The following is a 27495-nucleotide window of genomic DNA, read 5'->3' as shown; positions in this document are numbered from 1 at the left end:
GTTCTATTAATAGTCCAAGATCAAGGCTCAAGGTCAAAGTCCACTCAGGTACTCATGGGCAGGAGCTGAGGAGGAATACAGCTTTAAGGTCTGTAGCTAGAAAAAATTCTTGGACTCTTTTGTCCCTCTACTTCAAAGCCCAAACTTCTGGTCCAAGGGTTGAAGCAATCCATAAATCTGAGGACAGCTAGCCTGTGCTGCTGTGCTTATACACCTTCTCCTGTCTCAGGAGGAAAGCAATGCCCCAGCTTTTGTCCTCTATCTGTCTCTTGCATCTCCGCCCAGTCTGCAAGCAGACTTCCATTTGCTTGGCAAACATGGGTTGATGGAGAAGTGGCGGCCCCAGGAGTTAGGTGCTTATTTTTGGTATTTGCAGAAATTTCTCCTTTTACAAATAAGTGCAGGAGGAGAATATACTTGGGAGCAAAATATCAAATGTCAAATTGGTTTAATTCCCCAGAGTTAAATTAAATTGGACTCCGGCTTAAGATCTGTGTTAACAAAATCTCTGGCAACATTTGAAGTTTGGGAGGAAATAAATTATCAAAGAGATGGGGTTTAATGAGTGCAAACAGGGGCCTTGCTAATCGATAACTAATATGGTTATAATTCTGCAATTGCTTAGGATCAAAGAATGCTTTAGCTGGTGCACCTCTGGGCTCTAGAGAGGCAGGCAGGTGGTCCCCAAGGCTCTGGAGCAGTCCTCACAGTGTGATAAGTTAATAGATCACTGACAAGCTTGAAGACAAAAACCTGTCAAAGGAGAAGCCAGCAGGAGCACGCTCATTTACAATTTCCCTGGCTCACGATATGCAGCAAGGACAGCAGACCCATAAGGACACAGAGTGAAAGTGTCCAAAGAACCATAGCATTTATCTTTTGTCCCAGTTTTAATGAAGAAGGTACATAAGTGAGGAGGGGAAGGAGGGGAAGGGGGTGTCATTTGCTCTGGGAAGTAGGGGCAAATTATATGTGTAAACCTGGGTTCTTGTGGGGGGCCAGTGGAGTACTGGTTCTGCGGTTTATCTAAAGCTAGAGGGGATTTGGGGATGGTCTTGGAGACTTCTGCTGGCCATGGACCAGCCTGGTTAGGTATGGAAAGTTGCATCATTTCCCCTCATACCACCACTTCCCTTTAGATGTTGTCTCTACAATCCGAATGTAAGCTCCTAGAAGGCAGGGCCCATTTGGCTTTTGTATGTGTATTCCCAGCATTTAGTACAGTGCTAGGCTCGTGGTCAGTGCTTGATATGTGCTTTTCATTGGTTCATTTATATTCATAATATTCCATCTCCCATCTCTCCACCTTTGCCCGGGCTGTGCCCCATGCCCCGAGTGCCCTCCCTTTCTCACCTCCACCTCTTGAAATTCCTAGTTTCTTTCAAAGCAAAGCTCACATGGCACCTCCTACATAAGTCCTTTCCTGATGCCCTCCGCCAGCCTCCCCCAAAGTTACTTTGTATATATTTTGCATTTGTTTACTTGAATGCAAGTTATACCAGTAGAATGTAAGCTCCCTGCAGAAACAGGTTGGTTTATTTATGCAGCTTTTTGGTTTGTTTTTGTGTCTGTGTTCTTGGAAACTAGCCTAGTGCCTGGCACACACTAGTGGCCTAACAAATTCTTGCTGAATGAATAGATGGGCAATTTGACCTTTGCAAAAGTGGAAGGATTTGTTCTAGGAGGTGACAGTTCTTCACTGAAGGCACTTGTCGGGGGTGTTCCTGACAAGTTTCTTGTTCAGCTACCTGACGAACTCGGTGGCCGGTGGGGTCCCTCTGTGCTCTGGGATTCTGCCCCCCAGAGGGATGGCAGCTTTTCAGGGAAATACTAATCCGTGAAGTGACTGAGATATCCTAGCTCAATATCAAACACAGGACATTGAATGAGAGCTACCTGGGGACGGCCAAGTAGGAACCCAATGGGATGGACGGGGGATCTTTTCAAATGGCAAAATGATTACATCCACTGCCCTAGAACCATCACAAACTAAACATCTGGAAAACCACAAAGGCCACAAGGTTTGAATGGGAGCAGTGCCTTTAAAAAGTAACACAGTTAGGTAGCAGGACAGTAATTCTAATAGCTCACATTTACATAAGAGCTGTAAGGTTTGCAAAGTACTTTGCATGTATCATCACCTTCGATTCTCCCAACAACCCTGGGAGATAGGAGCTATTATTATCTCCATTTTACAAAGAAACTCAGCTGAATGAGGTGAAATGATTTGCCAAGAGTCAGACAATTAAATGTTTGAGGCAGGAGTTGAACTCAGGTCTTCCTGACTCCCAAGTCTAGCCCCTTCTTCATTATTCCATCTGATGATTTTAATTAAGCCCCAAGAAGTCACACAGGCAGTGAGAGTATGGGGCAGGACTGGTTCCTTGTCCCAGTATCCCCATGAGATTGTCCTACCTCATCCTCTAAGCCCACCCTCAAAACATGTGCCACAAAACATGTGCCCTTTAGATGTGGGGAGATATTTTTTCAAATTAGAGCATGGAAATGAAGGAGAGTTTTCCTGGTGGTCAAGGGACCTGGGTGCAGAATGTTTGGCACTTCTTGTCAGGTTGAAGAAATTCTGTCCCATACATTTAGTGTCTGTTAGTGTGAATTCTTACACAAGATCTGGGGCTTCTTTGGGGAGAGAAAAATTAGCCAGACATTAATGTTTCCTGAATTTCCTTGGGTAAGGAAATAAACCAGAAGAATTGTGAAAGATCTCTCTTAAAAATTTTACCCTGATCCACGTCAAAGGGCAGCGCCCAAATTACAGAAGATGCACTGTGCTTGAAATAAGAGACCATGGAACACGGGGAGCTTTTAATCCTTATGTTAATTCAAAGATGCAAATGTCTTTAATCTTTTCTCTTGAGTTCTACTTCAAGACACAGTCAGTCATCCCTCTACTGAGGCATCCATTCCTCACCTGTCTGTCTTATAATAATGTCACATTAATTTAAAGAGGAATATTAAAAATGAAAGAGAGAGACTATTCTAGAAATAATAAACAGGAGATTTTATCCAGATCTGACCAGTAGGTCTGGTAAGCTCAGCTCCAAACAAAGGGAATCCATTGGACTTTGTTTGAATGTCTGTATTTAAGCTCAAGTGATAAGGTACATTCTGGAGAAGATCTGTTTTGCCCAACAGCATGTAAGCTCAGAATACCTCCTCCACCAAAGCAGACCAGCCAGTACTCTGCAATTCACAGGGTTAGAGTGTTGACCAGGGCCACTGAAAGGGTCATGGATTTGCCCAAGGTCACACAGTTAATAGGTGTAACAGAAAGGATTTGAGCCCAGCCCTTCTTACTCTGAGGCCATCCTCCATCCGCTACAACAAGCTGCCTCTCTAGGGATCAGTTGTCATCACAAAATTGACAAGAATGACCCAGTAGGTGGGCTCCAAGAATCTGTGCAAAGACTTTGAGATGGGAGACAGGATATCTATACTACCTTCTAGGAAGAACCAAAAATAATGAGTAGAAATTTCAAAGAATAAAATTTAGGATTGAGGTCAAGAAAAGCTTCCTAACAATCAGAGGTGTCCCAAAGTGGAATGGACTGCCTGGAGGTGGGGAGGGGAAAGGGCTTCCCCTTCCTTGAAGGTCTTCAAGCAGAGGTTGGGAAGCCACTTGTGGGATAAGATATACCAGGGATCTGTATTTGAGAGTGAGCTAGACCCAGTGTTGGTTGAGGTCTCATATAACTGTGACACTCTTCTGTGGGATTCTCCGATCTGGGCTCCTGTTTTCTCCAAACCTTTGACCTGTGAGTACAGATCACTTCCTAACAGGATAACCTTCACCTGGAAAATTTGTTTCCTTTGATTCTACATATTCATTGCAAGGGTTTGGAATTTCTTTTTCTTTTATTTTTTTTTTAATGGGGGAGGGGGGGAAGGAGAGAAAAAGAAATATTTTTAACTGAAAAAAATTTTAATTAAAAAAATTCAGATTTGGTTTGCTATTGTTCTCCGTGAAAATTCAGCCCTAGAGAGTCAAAATACTCCATGGGGCTGAACTCAACTGGGTTTCTTATTTCATGAACTGTGTTACTCCTTCCCTCCTCAACGCTGCCCTTCTCCCTGCCTCATAGACCTATCTCCCCACACACATCAGAGACAGAACCACAGCCTCACACAAAGGCTGGCCATCCTGTGAACGTGGCCAAGACCTCTTTATATGGCCCTCGTTGGGCCCAAGATGTGTTCTTGTGAATCACTGGCCTTTCAGCATTTTAAGAGAGAGCTTTTCACCCAGCCTTGGTCTTCATACATACTTAATCCCTGACTCTGAGATATTAGCAATGGGGCTATTTGTGCCTTGCTCTGTGGGTACTTTATAAGATCACTTATTTTCTACTTTTTACTTAAGAACCTGAATTCATTTGCTTATTAAATTCCTACCCACCTCCTTCCCTCCAAGGCCCACATATCACTACAAAAGCAGTAGCCAATGGGTTATCCCTGGCGGGAAAACCAAGGGAATATAAAATGGTGATTTTTCTAATTAGAAATCCTGAATATTTTTGATTTTTGAGGACAGAAGACTTACTTATTCATGAGCTGCTGAGAAACATGGTCCCAACTCTCTGTAGGTGAGTCAACTGTAATCTATGCAGACATGGAAAGTATTCACATTTCCATGCATGGTTCATATTAGGATTAGGAGGCTTAATTTAATAGACATTTATTGAACTCATAATCAGGCCCTAGGCTACACATTAGAGATATTTAAAAAAAAAACTCAGAATCCATTCCCTTCCTGCTCTCAAGGGGCTTATAATCTAATGTGATGGAGATAAAAATAGGAATGGAAAACAAATATGCAACTAATTGTGGTACAGGGAGCAAATCATCTCTGGAGCTAGAACAGGACAGGCCTTGGAATCAGATCTCAAACAGATATCAATGCATGCTTCCCATATGAAATAATACCTTTTGATTATGTCTCATCCTTCAATCAACATGCAGTTATTAAGCACCTACTGTACGTCAAGCATTGGAAAATAAAGACAAAAATGAAACTATCCCTGCCCTCAAGGAATTTACATTCTACTATGGAGAAATAACATCTATATGTACAAGTATATTGGAACTATACACAGAATGATTAAAAGGTCATTTTAGGGGGAAAAGCATTAGCAGCATGACAAAAGAGAAGCCTTTAAGTAAAGGTGGCATTGGAGCTAAGCTTTACCCTTCAAAACAAGGAAGGGAAGGAGGAAAAAGTGCATTCCGGTAATAGAGGATGTTTAATCCAAAGGAGCAGTGATGGAAAATGGAATGTCAGGTGCGAGGAAAAGTGAGAAGCCGAACCTGGCTCAATTCTAGATGGTGTGTTAGAGAGAGAACTATAAACTAGGTCTGGGAAGGTGGGTTGGAACCACTGTGGTGGGCTTTAAATGAAAACAGAGCGATCTGCACTTGGTGGTAGAGGTAGTAGAGAGACAGTGACATTGACTGTCAGACCCCTTTAACTCTATCCATGGACCCTCAATAAAGAATTCGTACTCCATGGTTACCAATGACCCCAAATGCTCACACCCCCTTGCCTGAGCATTCTCTTTGCCATTGGCTACTGAGACATTTGGCTCTCATTTGGACTACTGGAACTAATTACTTGTAATCCGACTTGAACCTAGACACCAACACCCTCTTCCAAACACACAGGTCACTAACATCAATACTCCTTACTCAGAAAACTTTACTGGCTCCTTATGACTTCCAGGATCAGATACATCCTCAGCCTAGCAGTCAAAAACCTCCACAATCTTACACTATGATTTACCCTGCCAACTTCACTTCATGACCAAACTGGCCTATTAATTATTCCACTTGACACTCTCACTTCCAGTCTTTGCTTCTGCATAAGCTGTCTCTCATGCCCTCATCATCCCAACCACTCCAAAGCTGTGTGCTTCTCCAAGGCTCAGGCCTCAGCCTATCTCCTCTGGGAAGCCTTTCTTGATCTACCCAGATTTTAGTGCCTTCTCCTGCTTCAAATTACTTTATGTTTGTTTTACTTAAGGATGTTGCCAAGGTCTGTTGATTTAGCTCTGTAGCATCTCTAGAATATGCCCCTTTCTCTGCTCTGCCCCTGCTCCTACCCTGGTGCAGACACCTGTCACCTCATACCTGGACTATTGCAATAGCTGCTGGGGGGTCTGCCTGTTTCCAGCCTCTCCCCACTCCATCCCACCCTCTATGCAGCCACCAGAGGGATTGTCCTAAGATGGAGCTCTGACCTCGTCACCCACCTACTCAATAAACTGCAGTGGCTCCTTATCGCCTCTGGGATCAATTATAAAACCTTACGCTTGTCATTCAAAGCCCTTCATAACCTGGTCCCTTCCTACGTTTCCAGTCTTCTTACACCTTACTCCCAGACATGTATTCTTTGATCCACCGGCCTTCTAGCTGTTCCTCAAACAAGACCCTCCATCTCCAGAATTCAGGCTTTTCTTTGACTGTCCCTCATACCTGGAATGCTCTTCCTCCTCATTCCTGCTGCCTGCTTTCCTTGACTTCCTTTGAGTCCCAGATAAAATCCCATCTTCTACAGGAAGCTTTTGCCAATCTGCCTTAATTCTAGTGTCTTCTCTCTGTTAATTTTATTCTATTCATCCTGTATATAGATTGTCTGTACATAATTGTTTGCATATTATCTCCCCCATTAGATTGTGAATTCCTTGAGAGTAGAGACTGGTTGTTGTTTTTTTAACCTTCCTTTTCATCTCCAGAGCTAAGAAGAGTGCCTGGCACACAGAAGGCACTATATCTATATCTATATCTATATCTATATCTATATCTATATCTATATCTATATCTATATCTATATCTATATCTATATCTATATCTATATCTATATCTATATCTATATCTATATCTGGATCTATCTATCTGTATATGTATGTATAATATAAACATATGTGTATGTATATATAGAATATATACATATATATGTATATATAGAATATGTACATGTATAACATATACACATATGTGTGTATATATACAATACATATAATGTATAATATATACATATGTGTATATATGGAATATATAAATGTAAAATATATACATATGTGTGTATATATATGTGTGTATATATATCTACATCTATATATATGTATATATAATTGACTATATCCTTCCCCAATGCTACACTTGGTTTTAAGGATTTTATTTTCTCATTCAAATTCCATCAATTTTACAATTCTAGCTGGAATTTCTGGGAATGTGTTAAAATCTCTGGGAAAGAAAGAGTTCAATTATTCCTCCATAATGTCAAAATACTTCTCAACCCAGAAAACTTAAAACTAAAATGCTACCCTTCCCACCCTCAGTTTTCACTACTCTTCACTCTAGGAACAAATATAAAAAATCCTCTGGTTGGCATTCAAAACCCATTCTAACCAGTCCCCCTCGTACATTTCCAATCTTCTCACACCTTACTCCTCTCTCCCATAAACTCTTCCATCCAGTGACAATGGTCTCACTGCTGTTTTTCAAACAAACACTCCATCCGTTCATGTCTGGAATTCTCCGCGCCGTCCCCCCCCCACCATTTCCATCTCTTGGATTCCCTGATTGCCTGCAAGTCCCAACTAACATTCAATCTTCTGCAAGAAATCTTTCTTGCTCTTCCTTAATACCAGTGCCTTCCCTCTCTTGGTTAGTTCCAATTTACTCTGTACATAGCTCATTTGTATGTAGTTCCTTTCATGTTGTCTGCCCCGTCAGATTGTGAGCGTTGCTCCTTGGGAGCATGGATTATCTGTCTTAGCTTAATAAATACCTGTCATTACTTTGGTGGCTGTTTTCATTCTCTAACGACTAGAATAAATCTGGAGAAGGATAACAAAAAGTCATCCCCTTATGGCACTGGAGGTAGGAAAAGGTAACCTAAGAGTCACTGGCTAAGTTGACTCTATGGTTGTCTCACTCCGCAGAGATACCACCAATCTGAGCCTGCCCAGTCAACAGAACCCAGAGAGATGCAGAGAAAGGTCACCCTGCATAAACCAGGCCAAATGCTTCCTCCTCCTGGTAACAACCAGCTCAGCACGGTACAAGGGTTGGGCTTCTGGATTATTGGGATATTAAAACGTCATTAAGCAGGCATGTTTTATAACAGGAAAAATCCAAGTGAAAAGAACCGGTTGCCCCTGAGGGATGCACCAACTCTCACTATACTCACTGGAATATGTTTAAAAGGGCAGAGTGTAAATCCTGAATCTGGGGAAAGCTGTAAACAGGGCTCACATTGTCTTTCTGCCAGGCTTACCAACTCCTCCCATTTTCCCTCTCCCAGCATTGGCACAAAGAGGGAGAGAGATAGAGATCACTGAATTTTAGACCTCTCAGGGATGCTCAGGACCTCCTTGTCCAAAGCCCACATTTTACAGATAAGACACTGGGCCAAGGAAGGTGAAGTAATTTGTCCAAGGGCACAGCATGACCAGAAGTGGGACTAGAACTCAAGCATCCTGAGTTTAGTATTCTTTCCACTTCAGCACTGTTCACCTTTCACCATAATCAGAGAGGCCGGTCAGCTGAGCTGTGGTGGCAGGAAGGCTGCAGCCAGTGCCAATAGCCCTGACTAGAGCCTTGGACTCTCTCACTCTGAGACTGTCTGGTGGTAACACATGAGAGCAGGAGAATCGAAGCCTCTGGGTTCATGTTCCTAACCTGAGCCTTAGCCTTTGACAGTAAACTGAATGTGTTAGCAGGAGGAAGAGGGCCAGGGAGACCTCGTCAAACAAATCCATATGTGGGGCAGCAAGGTGGGGCAGTGGATAGAGCACCGGCCCTGGATTCAAGAAGACCTGAGTTCAAATCTGGCCTCAGATGCATAACACTTACTCGCTGTGTGACCCTGGGCAAGTCACTTACCTCCATTGCCTAACTCAAAACAAAAACAAAAACAAACAGATCCATGTGGCTCTGGAGAGACTGGCTATATGGGTGGCTCTGCTTGTGTGTCTATGTTCATGTCTGCTGTTGTGTATATCCCTAAGAAAGTACAGCGCACCAGTCCTTATGGCAAGCTGCCCAAGGCCTTAGGCACAGAGTAGACTAAGGACCAGGCAAGCAGAGTGTTGAGTCACAAGATCGGCAACAGCTGCATCCTTGATGCTAAGAATTCAAGGAGGATTGATAATGACAGTGACGACAATGCTACCACTGCTGCTGCTGTTAATATTTATATAGCTCTTTAAGGCTTGCAAAGCACTTTACCAATATTATCTCATTCCTACCACCATTATCTCTATCCTACAACAACCCTAAGAGCTAGTTGCTATTATCATCTCTATTTTACAAATGGGGAGACTGTGGCAGAGGCTGACTTACCTAGGCTTACCCAGCTATTAAGTGTCTGTGGCTGGATTTGAACTCAGGTCTTCCTGACTCCAGGCCCAGTGCTCTATCTGCTGCATCACTGAACTACAGACTGAGTCTCAAGAATTTGGCAATTAGACTAACACTAGTGATCTTCGTTTCAGGAGAGCCGTGGGAATGGAAGCCATATTCTCAGTTCCTTCCTCTTCCCTCGAGTGTGCCAATGTTAGAGGTCACCAGACCCTTGAAACCAGGGATGAAGAGGCCCTACCACTTGAACCAGAGATGGGCCACTCCACAGGGTTAAGTGGCATTGACCAGGTAAGCCCTTCCTATGGAGAGGGAACAGAAAGATTTCCTACAATCTAAGACAACCAACCTGGGTTCTCCAAGGAAAGGAAGGGACGGGACGTGCCATAAAAACAGTGCTCAGTTTTGCCATAGCCAATAGACACCAAGAAGACAGTCTTTCTCAGGTAGTTGTCAAGTCCAAATGTTTTCACTAAGACCTTGGAGCCTGATTTTTAAGCAGTTCTATTTTGCTATTGCTTCCCAGGTGCCCACAGTTCCTGAGTGTATTGTGTACTTTGGATCAGGCTAATATAACCAAGGAAGCAGCAAACCCAAGTCATGCATTGTCATACTGTCCAAAACAGATTGAAAAGTTCTAATGATGGGTCCCAGGTACCATTTCTCCAGTTCCTACCTCCCCTTTATTAACGTTTTGTTAATTCATTTTCTCTTGAATCAGTCAACTCTCAATATACCCAACCCCAAAATCTAGGGAATCTTCTCTTATAACACAATTTTTTAAAAGTTAAGCAAAATCAACCACCATACCAACTATAAGTGGTGGCACATGCAATACTCCTCATGCATAGCAGCCCACCTGTCTCTTGTTACCTCATCTTTTCTCTGCTAGTGGCCTTCCCACCCTTGCTACTTTCTCCCATCTTTAACCTGGCCATCACATTACAATTTTGAATGGTCATTTCATTTCCCATCTGTTATACTATGTTTTCCTTTTCAAATTTAACTATTTTTTTTCTCATTTTCAGATCCATTAAATCAGCAGAAAAGCCAATTAAGTCCCTGCCTTCTAGGATATTACTGTTTAAAAACCTGGTATTGAAAGACCTTCTAAAAGAGCCTCCTTAGGCTCCAGAAATATTTTTTGGGGGAGGAGTGGGATGGGGAGTATGAATGTCTCCATGTAGATGGGCTACATCTGCTACTGTAACAATACAGCATTGGGCACAACCACCTACTAAAGAATCTTTGCAACAAGAGACAAGCTGGGCAGAATTTTCTGTAATATTTAGGTGACAATCATAGGAAATTAAAAAGCCCTGCCATTCATTTTAGCCAAGTTGGTTATTAGCTTTGCAAAAGTCCTAGAATAAATCGATCTGAAATAAATTTGTCTTCTTCCAGATCAATCTTTTGGAATTGACCCCAGTCTCTATGGAACGTTGGAAAAGATCCTGCCTGTTCTCATGGCCTTGCAGGAACCTTGCCTGTCCTCTCTGATGAGTCTGAATGCATTCGAGTCATATGTGAACCACTGGAGAATTCAGCAAAGCAGAGCAGATGCCCTGGAACTCACCTCTTGCCGTTTGAAGTTCTGTACATACTCCTCAAACTGCTCATCTTTTGTTTCATCAGCTTTGCCGAGTTTCTGGAGGACCTGGTACACACACACACACACACACACACACACACACACACAGAAAAAAAACCCAAAATGTCATTCTAATAATGTCCTTTAAGGATACAAGTCATTGCAGTTCCAGGCTTAGCACAAGAGAATTTCTCTGAAAGATCTTCTTCTCTTAATGAGAGCAGCATTCTTCTGTGTTTGTAAATAGCTGTCATATAGTTTTATGTGTTTCCTAGGTACATAACTCAGGCTGGCATTTGGATGGCAAGTAAGTCCTGGCTGGGACCAAAATTGAAGGCCTGGGAGATGCTAGAGTGGTTTGCCATTTACTTCTCCAGATCATTTAATAGAGAAAGAAACTGAGGCAAACAGAGTTAAGTGACTTCCCAAGTCACATAGCTAGTAAGTATCTGAGGCCACATTTGAACTCAGGAAAATGAGTCTTCCTGGCTCCAGGGCCATCATACAATCCACTGTATCTTCTATTGCCCAGGTTTGTTTAAGAACAATTTCCTCCAATTGATAAATGGTCAAAAGATATGAACAGGCAATTTTCTTTTTTTTATGTTTTTATTTTTATTTTTTATGCATATAGTTTTAATGTTAAAATGGCTGAAAATATAATTAACATAAAACTTATCTTCATCTTCTACCATTCCCTTGGTTGTGATTTACTTTCACATAAAAAAGATGCTTTCTCTCAATTATTTTGTTCCATGACAATCAGTTTACATTTGATGTGCATTTAACATCAAAACATTCAATTTGATTGAAACTCCAAATTAAAACATTTAAATAGAAATTATTTCATTAAAGTTCAAAAATAAATTTCATGGGGACTGCTTCAGAATGAGATGTAGCATAATTGCTTCCTCCCACCTGGTGTTTGGTCTTCTTATTGAAACAGACCTAAAACTTTGTAGTTTCCATTATAAGCAGTTTTCCCTACATGATTTTTTCAAACAAATTATCTGAAATAAAGTTTTATATTATTAACTGTTAGAGGTCCTCTGTTTAAAGTTAAAGAATCTACTTAATTGTCTATTCCCTTTAAGAAAGAGGTAGCATTGTATAGTAAATATAGGGCTGTTCCTTGAAGTAGATAAAACCTGGGCTCAAATCCTGGCTCTGACACATTCTAGTTGTATGGCTATAGTCACATTCTTCCAGTTGCCCCAGGCAAATTTGCAGATAATAAATTACAGTTGAGTCATAAATTTCTATTTAGGGGTAAGTTTCTACTTTAGAACTTCTCTCCAATGATGAAATCACAGGTCTCTTCATGTTCTACTTGAGTCTTGTATTTGAAAGTCAAATTTTCCATTCAGCTCTGGTCTTTTCATCAAGAATGCTTGAAAGTCCTCTATTTCACTGAATGATCATATTTTCCCCTGAAGGATTATCCTCAGTTTTGCTGGGTAGGTGATTCTTGGCTGTAATCCTATCTCCTTTGCCTTCCGGAATATTATATTCCATGTGAACAGGCAATTTTCAGATGAAGAAATTAAAGCTGTCTATAGTCATATGAAAAAATTCTGTAAATCACTATTGATTAGAGAAATGCAAATCAAAACAACTCTGAGGTGCCACATCACACCTATCAGATTGGCCAACATGACAAAACAGGAAAATGATAAATGTGGGAGAAGATGTGGGAAAATTGGAACACTAATGCATTGTTGGTGGAGTTGTGAATTGATCCAACCATTTTGGAGAGCAATTTGGAACTATGCCCAAAGGGCTATAAAAATGTGCATATCCTTTGATCCAGCAATACCACTTCTAGGGCTGTATCCCAAAGAGATTATACAAATGGGAAAAGGATTAACATGTACAAAAATATTTATCTTTCTGTGGTGGCAAAGAATTGGAAATTGAGGGGATGCCCATCAATTGGGGAATGGCTAAACAAGTTATAGTATATGAATGTAATGGAATATTATTGTGCTATAAGAAATGATGAGCAAGTGGACTTCAGAAAAACCTGGAAAGACTTGTATGGACTGATGCTGAGTGAACTGAGCAGAACCAGGAGAACATTATACATAGAAACAGTCATGTTGTGTGATGACTAACTTTGATAGACTTAGCCCTTCTCAACAATGCAAGGATCTAAGACATATCCAAAAGTCTCATGATGGAAAATACTATCCACAACCGAAAAAAGAACTATGGAGGGGGCAGCTAGGTGGTGCAATGGATAACACACCGGCCCTGGATTCAGGAGGATCTGAGTTCAAATCTGGCCTCAGACACATAACACTTACTAGCTGTCTGATACTGGGCAAGTCACTTAACCCCATTGCCTAGCCAGAAAAAACAAAAAAAACCCCCAAACCTATGGAATCTGAATGCAGATGGAAGCATACTATTTGCTCTTTGTTTTCTTCCATTTTGTTTTGTTTCCTCTTTCTTGTGGTTTATCCTATTGGTTCTAATTCTTCCTTACAAGATGACTAAAGTGAAAATATGTTTAATAGGAATGTATATGTATAGCCTATATCAGATTATGTGCCATCTTAGGGAGGGAGGTGGAGAAGAAGGGAGAGAAAAATTTAAAACTCAAAAGCCTATGGAAGTGATTGCTGAAAACTAAAAATAAATTAATAAAAAAGAAAGAAAGAAAAGAACAATCTCAATGGGCATGTATGATGGGAAAAAAAGAAGTAAGACATTCATAAAGCTGGAAAAATGGATAACTGACAAACAGTCCTGCACTGGTATGCAGAATATGTTAAGAAGCTAGGTGGAGCAGTTGCTAAAACAATGCACTTGGGGTCAGGAAGATCTGGGTTCAAATTCTACCTTAGAAGACATATTACTGGGGTGGAGCCAAGATAGCAGAGTGAAAGCAGTGACTTGCTTGAGCTGTCCTCCAAACCCCTCCAAATACTCATAAAAAATGGCTCTAAACAAATTCTGAAGCAGCAGAACCCACAAAAAGACAGAATGAAACAAATTTCCAGCCTAAGACAACCTGGATGATTGATCAGAAAGGTGTATCGTGCCGGGTTGGGAGCGCAGCACAGCATGGCCCACAGAAAACCTGGAGCAGTCTGCAGAGGACTGAATTGCAGGCAGCTGTGGCGGTTTCCAGACTCCTCAATCCACAAATGCCAAAGACAACTTAGAAGGTCAGTGGGAAAAGTCTGTTTCTGCAGTGCTCAGAGAGGAAGGTGGGGTTTCAGCTCCATTCCCCAAGAGCGTGGCCCTGGGGGGGGGGCAGCTGCTTCCCGAGCTTCCAGCCCACAGACTGAGGGGGAATCCAGTGGCTGATCAGAGAGGGATTGCAGGGGTCTCTTTGCCAGTGCTGAGGCAGGAATCTCTTGCTTTGCCCGTGTGTGGATCTGGGTCACAGTTCTGGGCGGCGGTGCTGGGGTGAGGAGGAGCGCTAGTGTGGAGGAGCTTATACTGGCTGTGGAGAGGAGCCCCTCCTCACAGTTACAGGACAGAAAGGAGTACTTGTGGTCACAGGCCAGGAAAGGAGCAAACACCTCGCCCCTTATCATACCACCTTGGAAGAACTGAAAATTTACAGGTCCCTACAAGTATCTCTGAAAACAGCTATACAAACCCCTGAAGCTTGGGACAGTACACTCTCCACATTGGAAGCAGACTCTTACCTTAACAAAGAGTTTAAAACTCAAGTAATTGGCCAGGATCATGAGCAAGCAGGGCAAAAAGAGTCAGACTATATTATCTTACTTTGGTAAAAAAGAAGATCAAAATATGCAACCAGAAGAAGACAACAAAGTCAAAGCTCCTACATCCAAAGCCTCCAAGAAAAATATGAATCAGTCCCAGGCCTTGGAAGAGCTCAAAAGGGATTTTGAGAAGCAAGTAAGGGAAGTAGAGGAAAAACTGGGAAAAGAAATGAGAGTGATGCAAGAAAATCATGAAAAACAAGTCAACAGCTTGCTAAAGGAGACCCAAAAAAATACTGAAGAAAATAACACCTTAAAAAATAGCCTAACCCAAATGGCAAAAGAGGTCCAAAAAGCCAATGAGGAGAAAATGCCCTAAAAAGAAAATTGGCCAAATGGAAAAGGAAGTCCAAAAGCTTACTGAAGAAAATACTTCCTTAAAAATTAGAATAGAGCAATTGGATAGAGACTTTATGAGAAATCAAGACACAGTAAAACAAATCCAAAAGAATGAAAAATTAGAAAACAATGTGAAATATCTCATTGGAAAAACTGACCTGGAAAATAGATCCAGGAGAGAGAATTTAAAAATTATTGGACTATCTGAAAGCCATGATCAAAAAAGAGCCTAGACATCATCTTTCAAGAAATTATCAAGGAAAACTGCCCTGATATATTAGAACCAGAGGGCAAAATAGAAATTGAAAGAATCCACAGATCTCCTCCTGAAAGAGATCCCCAAAGGAAAAATCCTAGGAATATTATAGCCAAATTCCAGAGTTCCCAGGTCAAGGAGAAAATATTACAAGCTGCCAGAAGGAAACAATTCAAGTACTGTGGAAACACAATCAGGATAACACAAGATTTAGCAGCTTCTACATTAAAGGACTGCAGGGCATGGAATATAATATTCTGAGGGCAAAGGAGATAGGATTACAACCAAGAATCACCTACCCAGCAAAACTGAGTATAATCCTTCAGGGGAAAAAATGGTCATTCAGTGAAATAGAGGACTTTCAAGCATTCCTGATGAAAAGACCAGAGCTGAATAGAAAATTTGACTTTCAAATACAGGACTCAATGGAACATGAAGAGGTAAACAGGAAAGAGAAATCATAAGAGACTTATTAAGATTGAACTGTTTACATTCCTGCATGGAAAGATGATATTTATAACTCATGAGACCTTTGTCAGTATTGGGGTAGTTGAAGAAAAAAATTGTATATGTATGTATATATAGATAGAGAGAGGGCACAGGGTGAGTTGAAGATTAAGGGGTCATATCTGGAGAATAAAATTAAGGGATGAGAGAGGATGATACTCGAGAAGAAGAAAGGGAGAGGTAGAATGGGGTAAATTATCTCACAAAAAAAACAAAAAGAAAAGTCTCTTACAGTGGAGGGGAAGCAGGGGAAGGTGAGAGGGAATGAGTGAATCTTATTCTCATAGGATTTGGCTTAAGGAGAGAATAACATACACATTCAATTGGGTATGGAAATCTGTCTTACCCTACAGGAAAATAGGGGGAGAAGGGGACAAGAGAGCAGGGGGATGATAGAGAGGAGGGCAGATTGGGAAAGGGGGTAATCAGAAAGAAATACTTCTGAGGAGGGACAGGGTCAAAAGAAAGAATAGAATAAATGGGAGGGCAGGATAGGATTAAGGGAAATAGAGTTAGTTTTTCACAACATGTCCACTGTGGAAGTGTTTTGCATAACTGCACACGAAAGACCTATATTTAGTTGCTTGCCTTTTCAATGAGGGTGGATGGGGAGGGAGGAAGAGAGAAAATTTGAAACCTAAAGTTTTAAAAACATACGTTTTTAAAAAAAATGTTTTCACATGCTACTGGGGAAATACAGGAAATGGGGTACAGAAGTCTATCCTGCCCTACAGGAAAATAGAAGGGGAAGGGATAAGAGAAGGGGAGAGATAGAAGAGAGGACAGACTAGGGGAATATTCAGAATGCATGCCACTTGGGGTGGAGGGAAGGGTGAGATGGGGTGAAAATTCGGAACTCAAAAGCTTGTGGAAGTGAATGTTGAAAACTAAAAATAAATAAATTTATATTTAAAAAAATAAAAAATAAAAAAAATAAAAAAGAAGACATATTACTCTATAAGTTGTCACTTAACTTCTCAGCCTCCTTTGTAAAATGGGAAGAACCATAGTACTTCCCTCACAGGAATAAATGAGACAATGTAGGTGCTTGTAAACCTTGAAACACTATGTAAATCTCAGTTATCATTGCCATTATTTTTATTGTTAAAAGAATCAGCAGAAGGTCTCCTGGCCCCCTGGTTACACAGCCCTTTGGAGGGATAATGGAAAGATACAGGCTTGTCATATGCACAGATGGCAGAAGTATCCTCATTGATGAGGTTACAGATCCATCTAAGCCTCCAAGTATCTAAGTATGATTGCTAGCCAGCCACGCGAATGCTACCTCCCTAACAACCACTCTCCCCAGTTCTTAAAGGAGGCACCAGATGGGAAAGACTTTGTATTCCTCAGCCTCAGCACTAACCATTTACCAATGGTTTCTCCCTAAATCCTATAAATGCATTCATTATATTCTTGCCAACCAGAGTCACTTGTTAAAAGACAAGAAGAGAGGGCTGGCTGGAGTTCAAGAAATTGCAAAGCGCTTCCACTGACTCTGAGCTTCCCCTCAAAGCAAAGGTGCATCTTTTCAACATTAACATTTATCATGTTGCTATATAGCAGTGAGACATTGAACAGCACTCCTCCAGAGAACTCTTTAAGAGGCATGTTATGAATGCTAGGCATGGTAGGAGTGAGCAGGCTGCAGCATGTAACCAGGGAGGGACTTCAAAGGAGAACAAGAATATGGAATGACATCCAGAAATTGGGACAGAAAGAGAAGATGGCTGGCCATGTGCAGAGAGCAAGGGATGAGAAGCAGGCAACCAGAGGGTTTTGCTGGTACTTTTCCAATGCCAGGAGATATAGAGGAAGGCCTCCAACACACTGTATATTCCTCCTATGGTGAACTTTTGGGAGAACACAGACAAGAGATTTATTGGATGGGGAGGCAGAGATGGGTTCAGAAATGTTTCACTGAAGGGCGCTACATGAATGCAATTACATATCCATTGGAGAGAAAATTGGCCATGTCCTAATCTGCAATGTCTATGGACTAGGTTGCTAAGGACTGTGAACTTGCAGGAAGAGCCCAATCCTTCAAATCATCAGCTTCCTGATCATTTGAAATGATCAGATCAATACGGAGATACCAGGTACAGAAGAGGGGGATGATACTCTGAAAATGCCAGTCTGTTGTTGGTTCATGAACCATGATGCCATCTTAAATGACACACAGCCACATGGAATCACAGATTATGAAATTTAGAAGGAATTCCTGAGGCCACCTCACATCCCCTCCTCTACAAGCAATCATTCAGCCTTGGCTTGAACATGTCAGTGAGATGGACAAGCTCAGTGTTCATTGCACTTGGAGGTAGTTTCCATTTTAGCAAATATTCCCACAGAAAAGAGTCTGAATCAGTCTTCCACCCACTGCTCTTTCTTCTGTCCCCTGGGTACTAGCAGAGCAAGGCGAATCCCTCCTCCACAGGACAGCCCTGCAAAATCCCTGATGTCAGTTTTCATGTCCTCACTGTCTTCGTCTTCTTCTAGCTAAACATCTCTGTTTCCTTCAGATAATCATCCCATGGCACAAACTCAAGGCTCTTCATTATCCTAGTCATCTCTGTGACCTTGGTCAAGCCACTTGACCTCTGTGGGCTTCAGTTTACTCATCTGTAAAATGAAGGGGGTAAGACTAAAAAATCTTTGCAGTCTCTGAAGATACACAGCTAGGATCTTATGAGCTCCTTTCCTTGCACAACCATGTCTATCCTATGTCTTCTGGACCATCAACATCCTCTTTCCTCCTGAAGGTCACCATGAGTGCTGTTCCATTCCCCTCATACTTCTCTTGTCTTATAACCCTTGTCTTCCTCCCTCCCTTCCCCTACCAGACATTCTATGTCCAGCTCAGGGACCTGAAATTCTGAGATCTCAAGTCCTCTACCAATGGACATACCCAACTGGCTGGGGGTCAGTGCAGGGTAGATGGCAGAGGACTGAAGAATGGAAAGTAAATTGAGTACCAAGATTTGGCCAAGGGAGGACCAGATTCTATAGAATATGATCTCCAAGTATAGATCTACATTAAAAAAATACACATGAAGCAAGGAGGAAGAGAAGGAGAAGAAGGAAAAGAAGAAGAAGAAGAAGAAGAAGAAGAAGAAGAAGAAGAAGAAGAGAAGATGATGATGATGATGATGATGATGATGATGATGATGATGATGATGATAATCCAATGGCAGTGACCCAGTAGAATGCAAGCTCCTTGAGGGCATGGCCTATCTCACTTTTTTGTTTGTATTTATAACAGCATAATGCCTGGCACACTGTAGACCCTTAACAATGCTTGATAATTTACTGATGCTGACACTGGTGAATAAACAAAATGAGAACAAACTTAAAGTGGGGCATTGTAAAAGTCATGCTAATGATGATCATTTTGGGGAGGTGATTGCTTTTTTACAGCAATTAGGTAGAAATTAACTTTTATTTTTGTAGTCCTGGCTGCTAAGGAAGCCCATACTTATAAGAAGATCTAAATATGTGGCTTTTAAATTGAATTCAAAACAAGATATGTTGAATCCAACCCAAACACATGAAGTTTGGGCTTCAGTCCTGGGTACCATACTTGTGAAAGTACATTTTGTGGTGACAAAGAACTGGAAATTGAGAGGATGCCCATCAATTGGGGAATGACTGAACAAGTTGTAGTATACGAATATAATGGAATACTATTGTGCTATAAGAAATGATGAGCAGTTAGACTTCAGAAAATCCTGGAAAGACTTGTATGGCCTGATGCTGAGTGAAGTGAGCAGAACCAGGAGAATGTTGTACACAGTAACAGCCACGTTGTGTGATGACTAACTTTGATAGACTTAGCCATTCTCAGCAATGCAAGGATCTAAGACATTGCCAAAGGCCTCATGATAGAAAATATTATCCACATCCAAAGAAAGAACTATGGGGTTTGAATGCAGATCAAAGCATACTATTTGCTATGTTTTTCTTCTGTTGTATTTTGTTTCCTCTTTCTAGTGGTTCCTCCTATTGGTTCTAATTCTTACTTACAACATCACTAATGTGAAAATATGTTTAATAGGAATGTATATGTATAGCCTATGTCATATTGCATGCTGTCTTGGGGAGGGAGGGGGTGAAAAATTTAAAACTCAAAAGCTTATGGAAGTGATTGTTGATAAATCAAAATAAATTAATAAAAACAAACAAAAAAGAAAATACATTGCTGAGCTGGAGAATGTCTAGAGGTGGCACTACCAGGCTGGAGAGGGTCTTGAGTCCGTGCCATACCATATATGATCACCTAAAGGTACTGGTGGTGTTTGGCCTGGGGAAGAGAAGGCTGAGGGCAAGAGGTGGGGAATGGGAGCTGCTTTAAAGCAGTAGAAGGGCTGGCATATGAAAGAGATCAGACTTGTTCTGCTTCATTCTGGAGGCCAGTACAGGGAGTAATGGGTGGTAATTGCAAAGAGCTCCATTTTGACTTGATGTCAGGAACAGCTTTCTAACAATTAGTGTTCTCCCCAGAGTGGCCTTGGCTGCAGGGGGTGAAGAGGACTCCCCTCCTCACTACAGTTCTTTGACTCCTCGTTGGGCATTTGCCAAGAGGAACCTTGCCCAGGCATAGGCTGCTCTAGAGGCCATTGGGGGCCTTTCTAACTCCAGATATAGCTATGATTCTCGTGGCTTGGAGCCTTACATTGGCACAGAGTTTTACAATTTCCTGAGTAAATTCACATCTATGCTCTTGTTTGATTCTCACACAGTCAGAGCAGGTATTATTCCCATTTGCCAGATGAGGAAATCATAGCTCAGAGGCTTACCTAAGATCACAGGCTTGCTAAGTGTGCAGAAAGTAAGGAGAAGACAGGTCTTTGGGCTTGGAGTTCACTGTTGTGACCACTTTGCTAGCATCAATCAATCCAATATCATTTATTAAGCACCTAAAAGATACCAAGCCCTGTGCTAAACACTGGGGCCCCCCAAAAAAGTCAACTAATAATAATCGTCACGGCTCCCAAGGAACTCATAGTTTAAACACCTGAATAACTTTGTACAAACATGGTTGAGATAACCAGGTGGCCCAGTGGATAGAGTGCCAAACTGGAGTCAGGAAGACCTGAGTCCATAGTCAGCCTCAGACACTTAGTGGCTGTGTGACCCTGGGCAACTCACTTAACCTCTGCTTGCCTCAATTTTCTCAATTTAGAATGAGGATTAATAATAGCACCTACCTCCCAGGGTTGTGGGGGGATCAAATGAGATATCTGTGAAGCACTTCACACAGTGACTGGCACACAGTAGGTGCTCTATAAATGGGTATTCCTTTCCCTCATACCAATATGTACATATATATCTACATATGTAGATACGTATATCTATGTACTGTATATAGGTATATATCTATGTATGTATATATATATATATATACATATATATATATATATATATATATATATATATATATGTATAGATAGATAGATAGATAGATATTTGAATTTTGGGTTACAATCTGTGATTATCACAGGGAGTCCCAGTGAAGAAACTCCCTCCAATATCTTCAAATGGTCTATAACTGATGGTCTCAGAGAGTCACCTGATAAGTTGAGAGGTTAATGGCTTTCTCAGGGTAACACAATTGGTATGAGTCAGAGTGTGAATTCATCTTCCTGAGTCCATGGCAAGCTCTCTCTCCATGGGGCCACCCTCAGTCCCCCTTCCCCTTTCTATTTTGTCAATCTTTCAATAATTACCGATTCACTTAGCATATATCTTTCATTCTTTGCATGTGTATCCCAAGTGGCACATGTTAGCTACTTAATAAATAATTGTTGGCTGACTGATTGGTATGTATGCCCTCCACTGGTGGAAATGATGCGACTCTTCTTTGTCTTAGCATATGGACTTTGAGTGTTGCTGTGGTTGGGGAAAAAAAAAAACATCCCCCATTCAACCATGGGGTTATGAGCTCCTGCAAACCTAGCTGGGCTGACCACTGGCTTGGCAGACATGTTTCTAATCTGTGTTCTCCTCTGTCCCCCGGTAGACTGTAAGCACCTTGAGAACAGGGACTGTTGAGATTTTGCATTTGTATCCTTCGGGCCCAGCACAGAGCCTGGCCCATAGATGCTTGCTTCCTGAATTAAATGCTTGTCTGATTGGGCATAATGTGGTAGGCATGATGACGGGTATCATAAACCCACCAATGGAAGGGCTGTAATGTGGCCTCTCCAGCGCAGCCATCTTTGGCAATGCCACAGTGACACAAAGACATGACACCCTTCTGCTGTTTGAATAGGAGAGAGTGTGTGTGCACCCTCTCTTACTTGATGCTGGCTAGCAGAGAGTGAAGAGTGCCTATTGTTCAGACTATAAGATCAAGGACGAAGAGAGTGGGATGAATGGCCTTGTGGAATCCGTGAAGATATTTTATTGCCTCAAGCTTCTCCCTGAAACAAAGGCCCATCTTCTTAATGCTAATATTCTTTCAGTGATGATCACTGACTTTGAATCAAGAAGTTCCCAATCTCTCAAGAATTAAAATTCGAGGTCACCCAAAGGGTAATGAAAAGGAACATGGCGGACATTAACAGGCTGCTGCATACTGTCAAAGGGTAACTGTAGGAAAGATGGGGAGAAATGTATCAGGAAAGAGATGACTGATGGAGAGACAGAATGAGTAGCGGAGTAAATGTTGGGTTTGGAGTTGAGGGATCTGGGTTAGAATCCTGGCTGTGCTACTTATTACCTGTGTTACCACAAGTTAGTGAATTCACCTCTCTGAGCCTTAGCTTCCTCCGCTGTAAAGTGAGGGCCTTGGAATACATGTCCTCTGAGGTTCCTGTTAGTTTGAGGTCTATGATTCCAGGATCTCATGTATAGCCAGAGAAGATGGGCCAGTCGTGTAAGGAGAATGAGTGATAAAGAATGGACAGCCTTTTTGGTAGCCACAAAATATCAAGGGATCTAGCATTTAGCGGACTCCTGCCAAGGATTTGTGGGAAGGTGTGGACAAGAGTTGCATGAGATGGGTAGACAAGGATAGGTTATGATCAGCACCATGCTTCATTTCTGCCCCTTTCTCTCCATTCTCACAGCTACTCCCTTAAGTCAGGCCCTCATTGCCTCTCACATTGACAATTGCAAGAGCCTCCTTCTTGATCTGCCTGCCTCAAGTCTCTCCTCACTCCAATCTATTTTACATACTGCTGCCAAAGGGATCTTCCTTAACTTCAGATATAACCATGCAGCTCTCTTATTCCATCAACTATAGTGGCTTCCTTTTGCATATAGGATCAAATAAAAACTCCTCTAGTTAGCTTTTAAAGCCCTGTACAACCTGGCCCCAGCCTATTTTTCTAGCCTCCATAGACACAATTCCCATGTTCACACTCATTTTGGCCTTTTCTCTGTTCCTCCATCTCTCATCTGTGAACCTTTTCACTTGCTGTCCCCTATACCTAGATGGAGTGCCTTCCTAACCTCAGCCTCACAGGGTCCCTCTCTTCCTTTAAGGTGAAGCTTAGTTTCTGCATAGAGCCTTTCCTGATCCCTTCAACAGCTAGTGCCTTCCCTCCCAAACAACCTTACATTTAACTGCTTCATAGACATTTGTATTTATTCATGTTATATTTATGGTGTGTATCTCTTTACTAATACTTGTTGTCTTCCCCATTTGAATGCACACTCGTTGGGAATAAGGATTGTTCAGTTCTCTGAACTTGTATCCCCAGCGTGTGGCATGGTGCCTGGCACATGTTGATTGATTGGACGAAGTGCTGAAGAAATGATGAGATCACACCTCCACCCAAATTCCCAGCTAGTAAATATGAGCTTGTGTGATTCTTCATAGAGCCTTTTTTAATTAAGCTATGTTAGAATCAATTAAAAATCACACAAAAAGTTCACAAGAACATTCCCAATATTGGGTCACTTTCATCTCACAAAACCAGCATTTTTAAAAAAATATATATTAAGCAGAACTTTTAAAAACATGACAAGTTCCATTGTCCTATGTCACAGAAGGAAGTATCTTAACATTAGGAGAAAAGAAGATAGACCCCAGATTTCTAATCAGTAATCTTGCACCCTGTTCACAAAGTAAAAACTTCCCTTCTTGAGAAGAGAAAAATATCATTACCCTTTTCTGGAGCTGGGGGAAGGGAGGGAGGAAGGCATGCTTGGAACATGAGACATATGAGAGAGGGAGAGTTGAAATGCCAAACAATTGGTAGCAGCAAATAAGCAGAATGACTAATGAGATGTTGATGAGGAACCTTAGAAGCACCTGGGAAGGATGAAATGAAGACGGCTGAGCAGGAATTGAAATCCAAGACAGGTGAAAATGTGGTAACAGGGGAAGGCATTCTTCACTGTTCTCAGTGAGCTCAATTCACCAGACTGAAGAACAAAACATACAAAATGTATGTCAGGGCATTTAAAGGAGCAGTGAATGGGAACTGTTGAAACAGCATGGAGAATGGGACGAGTGTCAATTTTCAAACAAATAAACTGGCATCTACAAACATGATTTTCAAGGAGCTTGGTTTTCATTGCTAACAAAATGCTAGAACATCATATTTCAGAAGATGGGTGGTGAGCATTTTGAAGAAGCAATGATCATTGAGAATCATGCCAGACTAACCCTATTTCCTTTCTTTGACAAGGTAACTGGCCTCATAGATCAAAGACGTACTGTTAAAATCAGTATACCTTGATTTCAACAGAACGTTTGACAAAGTTGTTCATGCTATTCTTGTGGACAAGATGTGGAGATATGAGTTAGATGATGGTACAGTTTGGTGGATTCAAAATTGCTAGAATGACCAGCTCCAGAAAGTAGTCATTAATGGGATAATTTCATCTTGAAAGGAGTCCTCTGCTGAAGTGTCCCAGGAATCACTCCTTGCTCCTATGCTTTTCAATGTTTTTTATCAAATTCTGCGCATTTCACCAGGCTACACTGAAGCACATGGTGGTCTGGCAGCTGGAGGAGGCTGCCTTTTGCTTAGGCACCCAAAGGACTGGGGTCTACCTGTCTGCCAGGGGCTTTCTATGCTAAAGCACACAGAGTGTGCCCATTCCCCTGGCTATGCTGAGGTCCTTGGGGATCATGGAGTTGGCATTTTACCACCACACTGGGGCTCAGGATCTCCCACCAGTTTGCTCAGGTGAGACTTGCTGCTGGCGTGCTGGGATGCTTCCTGTTCCAGACTGCATTCCCCTTTTATCCGAGTAAGACAGACCTTTCCTGCAGATCCTCCAAGTTTCTTGGGCTAAAAGATTGTTTTACCCCTGTCTTTTTGCTGGTTCTGCTATTCCAGGATTTGTTTTGAGGCGCTAGTTTATGGTTCTTTGGAGATGAATATGGCAGAATTATGGTGAGTTACTGCTTCTTTACTGGTTCTGCTGGGAACCATCTTGGTTCCCAGAAGTCGCCTCAGATTTTACATAAAGATACAGATAAGCTAGGTGGCACAATGGATACAGCACTTACCCTGCAGTTAGGAACACTGGAGTTCAATCCCACCTCAGACTCTGAACAAGAAGAGACTTAACTCTCTATTTGCCTCAGTTTTCTCAACCATAAAATGGTTGAAGAAATGGCACCTACCTCCCAGAGTTATTGTATGAGGACCGAATGAGACACTATATGTAAAATGCCTCAGACAATGGCTGGCACATGGTAGGCCCTATGTAAATGCTAGGTGGTGGTGGTAATAGTAGTAGTAGTGGCAGTATTAGTAGTAGCAATAGCACCAGTAGTAGTAGTAGTAGTAGTAGTAGTAGTAGTAGTAGTAGTAGTAGTAGTAGTAGTAGTAGTGGTAGTAGTAATAGTAATAGCAATAGCAGCAGCAGCAGCAGCAGCAGTAGTAGTAGTAGTAGTAGTAGTAGTAGTAATCACATTTGCAAATGATAAGTTCTTTAGTTGAAAGAGTCTGGATCCAAATCTCTACAGGTTAGAAAAGTGAGTCAAATCTGATAAGATAAAATTTAGTATCTTGATAGAAATAAATGCAATGCAAATGCAAACCTGGGTTTATAAAATCACTTCCAAGTGAATAATTGGAAAGGCACAGGTAGATAGCAGTTCCTGTAAAAGAGATTCGCGGGGGCTTTATTGAATTGCTAGCTCAAAATGAGTGACCACTAGACTATGGCAGCCAAACAAGCTAAGATGAGCCTATGCTGTCTCAGGAGCAGGACAAGGCCTAGAAGAAGGAAGGTGATTGGCCCATCATACTCAGTCCTGGTCACACCACTTCTGGAATATTGAGGTTCGATTCATAACATCCTATTTTAAGTAGGATACTAGCAAATTTCAGCATATCCAGAAGTTGACCATGATGACTAGAAATAATGAAATAGAACAATCACTAGAAAGAACTGAGGCTATTTAGCTCACAGGAGAAAAGACTCATGGTGAGACATGATAAGTCTATTCAGGTATTTGGAGGGCAGATGAAAGAATGCTTAGCCCTGTTCTGTTTGGTCACAGAGGAACAGGAACAGTGGTGGGGAGTTGCCCAGAGAATGACTTAAGCTTGATGTCAGCAAACACTTCCTAGCGTTTCTAGTGTTCTGATCCTAGCAGATCAGAAGTGCGATGGGCCACTTTGAGAAGTAGTGGGTCTCTCCTCCTTGGAGATCTTTAAGAGGAGTTTGGAGGACCACTCATCATGGACTGTGTGGTGAGGAAAACCTGTTTGTATATGTTTAGCTATGTCATCTCAAGGTCTCTTCTACCTTCTGCTTAGAAGATTTAAAAAGGACTCTGCTACAGGGAAAGTTTCTTAAGGTCCCAAACAATAACAGAGTGAAGCAGACATCAGGACCGAGAGCTGAAATAGATGAGGAAAGACCTTCTTGCTTTTTGTGTACTGCTCCCACTGCTCAAGAGGCTTTGTTTGCCTAACTTCTGATGTCCATCCATGCGATGAGGTAGCAATCCACTGCTCAGGCCTGGAACAGATCTGTTAATTTCTCTAGTGTTCAAGATTTGACAATGAGGTGGCCACCTTCTCCACCTATAGGTACTTGGGAGATAAGAAGGAAGAGAATGAATGATCCAGGGGCTCTGACATTGGTACATTGTGGATTTGGGTCTAGTTCCTGGTATTTCAATTGGGGAGCAAATGAATTGTTTTGACTACAAATAACCAAAAGCATTATTTAAATAAGAGAATCAAAGAATCTGGAAGTTGGAAGAAATCTCAGAAGTCATGTAGTCCAACCTTTCCCTGACAAAGAATCCCCACTGTAAAATTTCCTTGACAACTTCTTATCTATTCTTTGCTTGAAGATGTTCTGTTGAAAAAGACCTTTGCCACCTGAGTTCCCACCTTGGGAAGGTTCTCATTGGGAGGACATTTTAACCAGCCAAAATCTATCTCTTTGCACCTTCACAATTTTTCCTGGTTCTGTCCTCTGCAGCCAAACTGAAAAAGTCAAATCCCTCTTCCATCATACACTTCTTCAAATACTTGAATACAACCATCATAACCCATGTCCCTAACCCTGCCTCCATCTTCTTTACTCCAGGCTAACAATCTCCAGTTCCTTCAACTAATCCCTATGTGTTATGAACTCAAGGCCCTTCACCATCCTGATTTCCCTACCCTGGACCCCCCTCCAGCTCATTAATGTACATCCCAAAATATGGTGCCCAGAACTGAACACAATGCTCCACAAATTAATGACCTGGGCAG

At 41.7% G+C, this 27495-nt stretch overlaps 1 protein-coding gene across 3 annotated transcripts in view; it reads right to left on the bottom strand.

Annotated features, from left to right (window-relative positions):
• Positions 1-27495, bottom strand: part of AMPH (amphiphysin) — a 224531-nt gene that overhangs the window by 101323 nt on the left and 95713 nt on the right. For all 3 annotated transcript variants that reach the window (XM_020964329.2, XM_078152048.1, XM_020964330.2), the window contains exon 4: positions 10955-11035. In XM_020964329.2, coding sequence (XP_020819988.1) covers positions 10955-11035 — 81 coding nt within the window. The remainder of the gene's footprint in view (positions 1-10954; positions 11036-27495) is intronic.

Source organism: Phascolarctos cinereus, unplaced genomic scaffold (assembly GCF_003287225.1).
Source record: "Phascolarctos cinereus isolate Bilbo 61053 unplaced genomic scaffold, phaCin_HiC Scaffold_4;HRSCAF=312, whole genome shotgun sequence".
Lineage (NCBI taxonomy): Eukaryota > Metazoa > Chordata > Mammalia > Diprotodontia > Phascolarctidae > Phascolarctos > Phascolarctos cinereus.
This window is presented reverse-complemented; position numbering and strand designations above follow the sequence as displayed.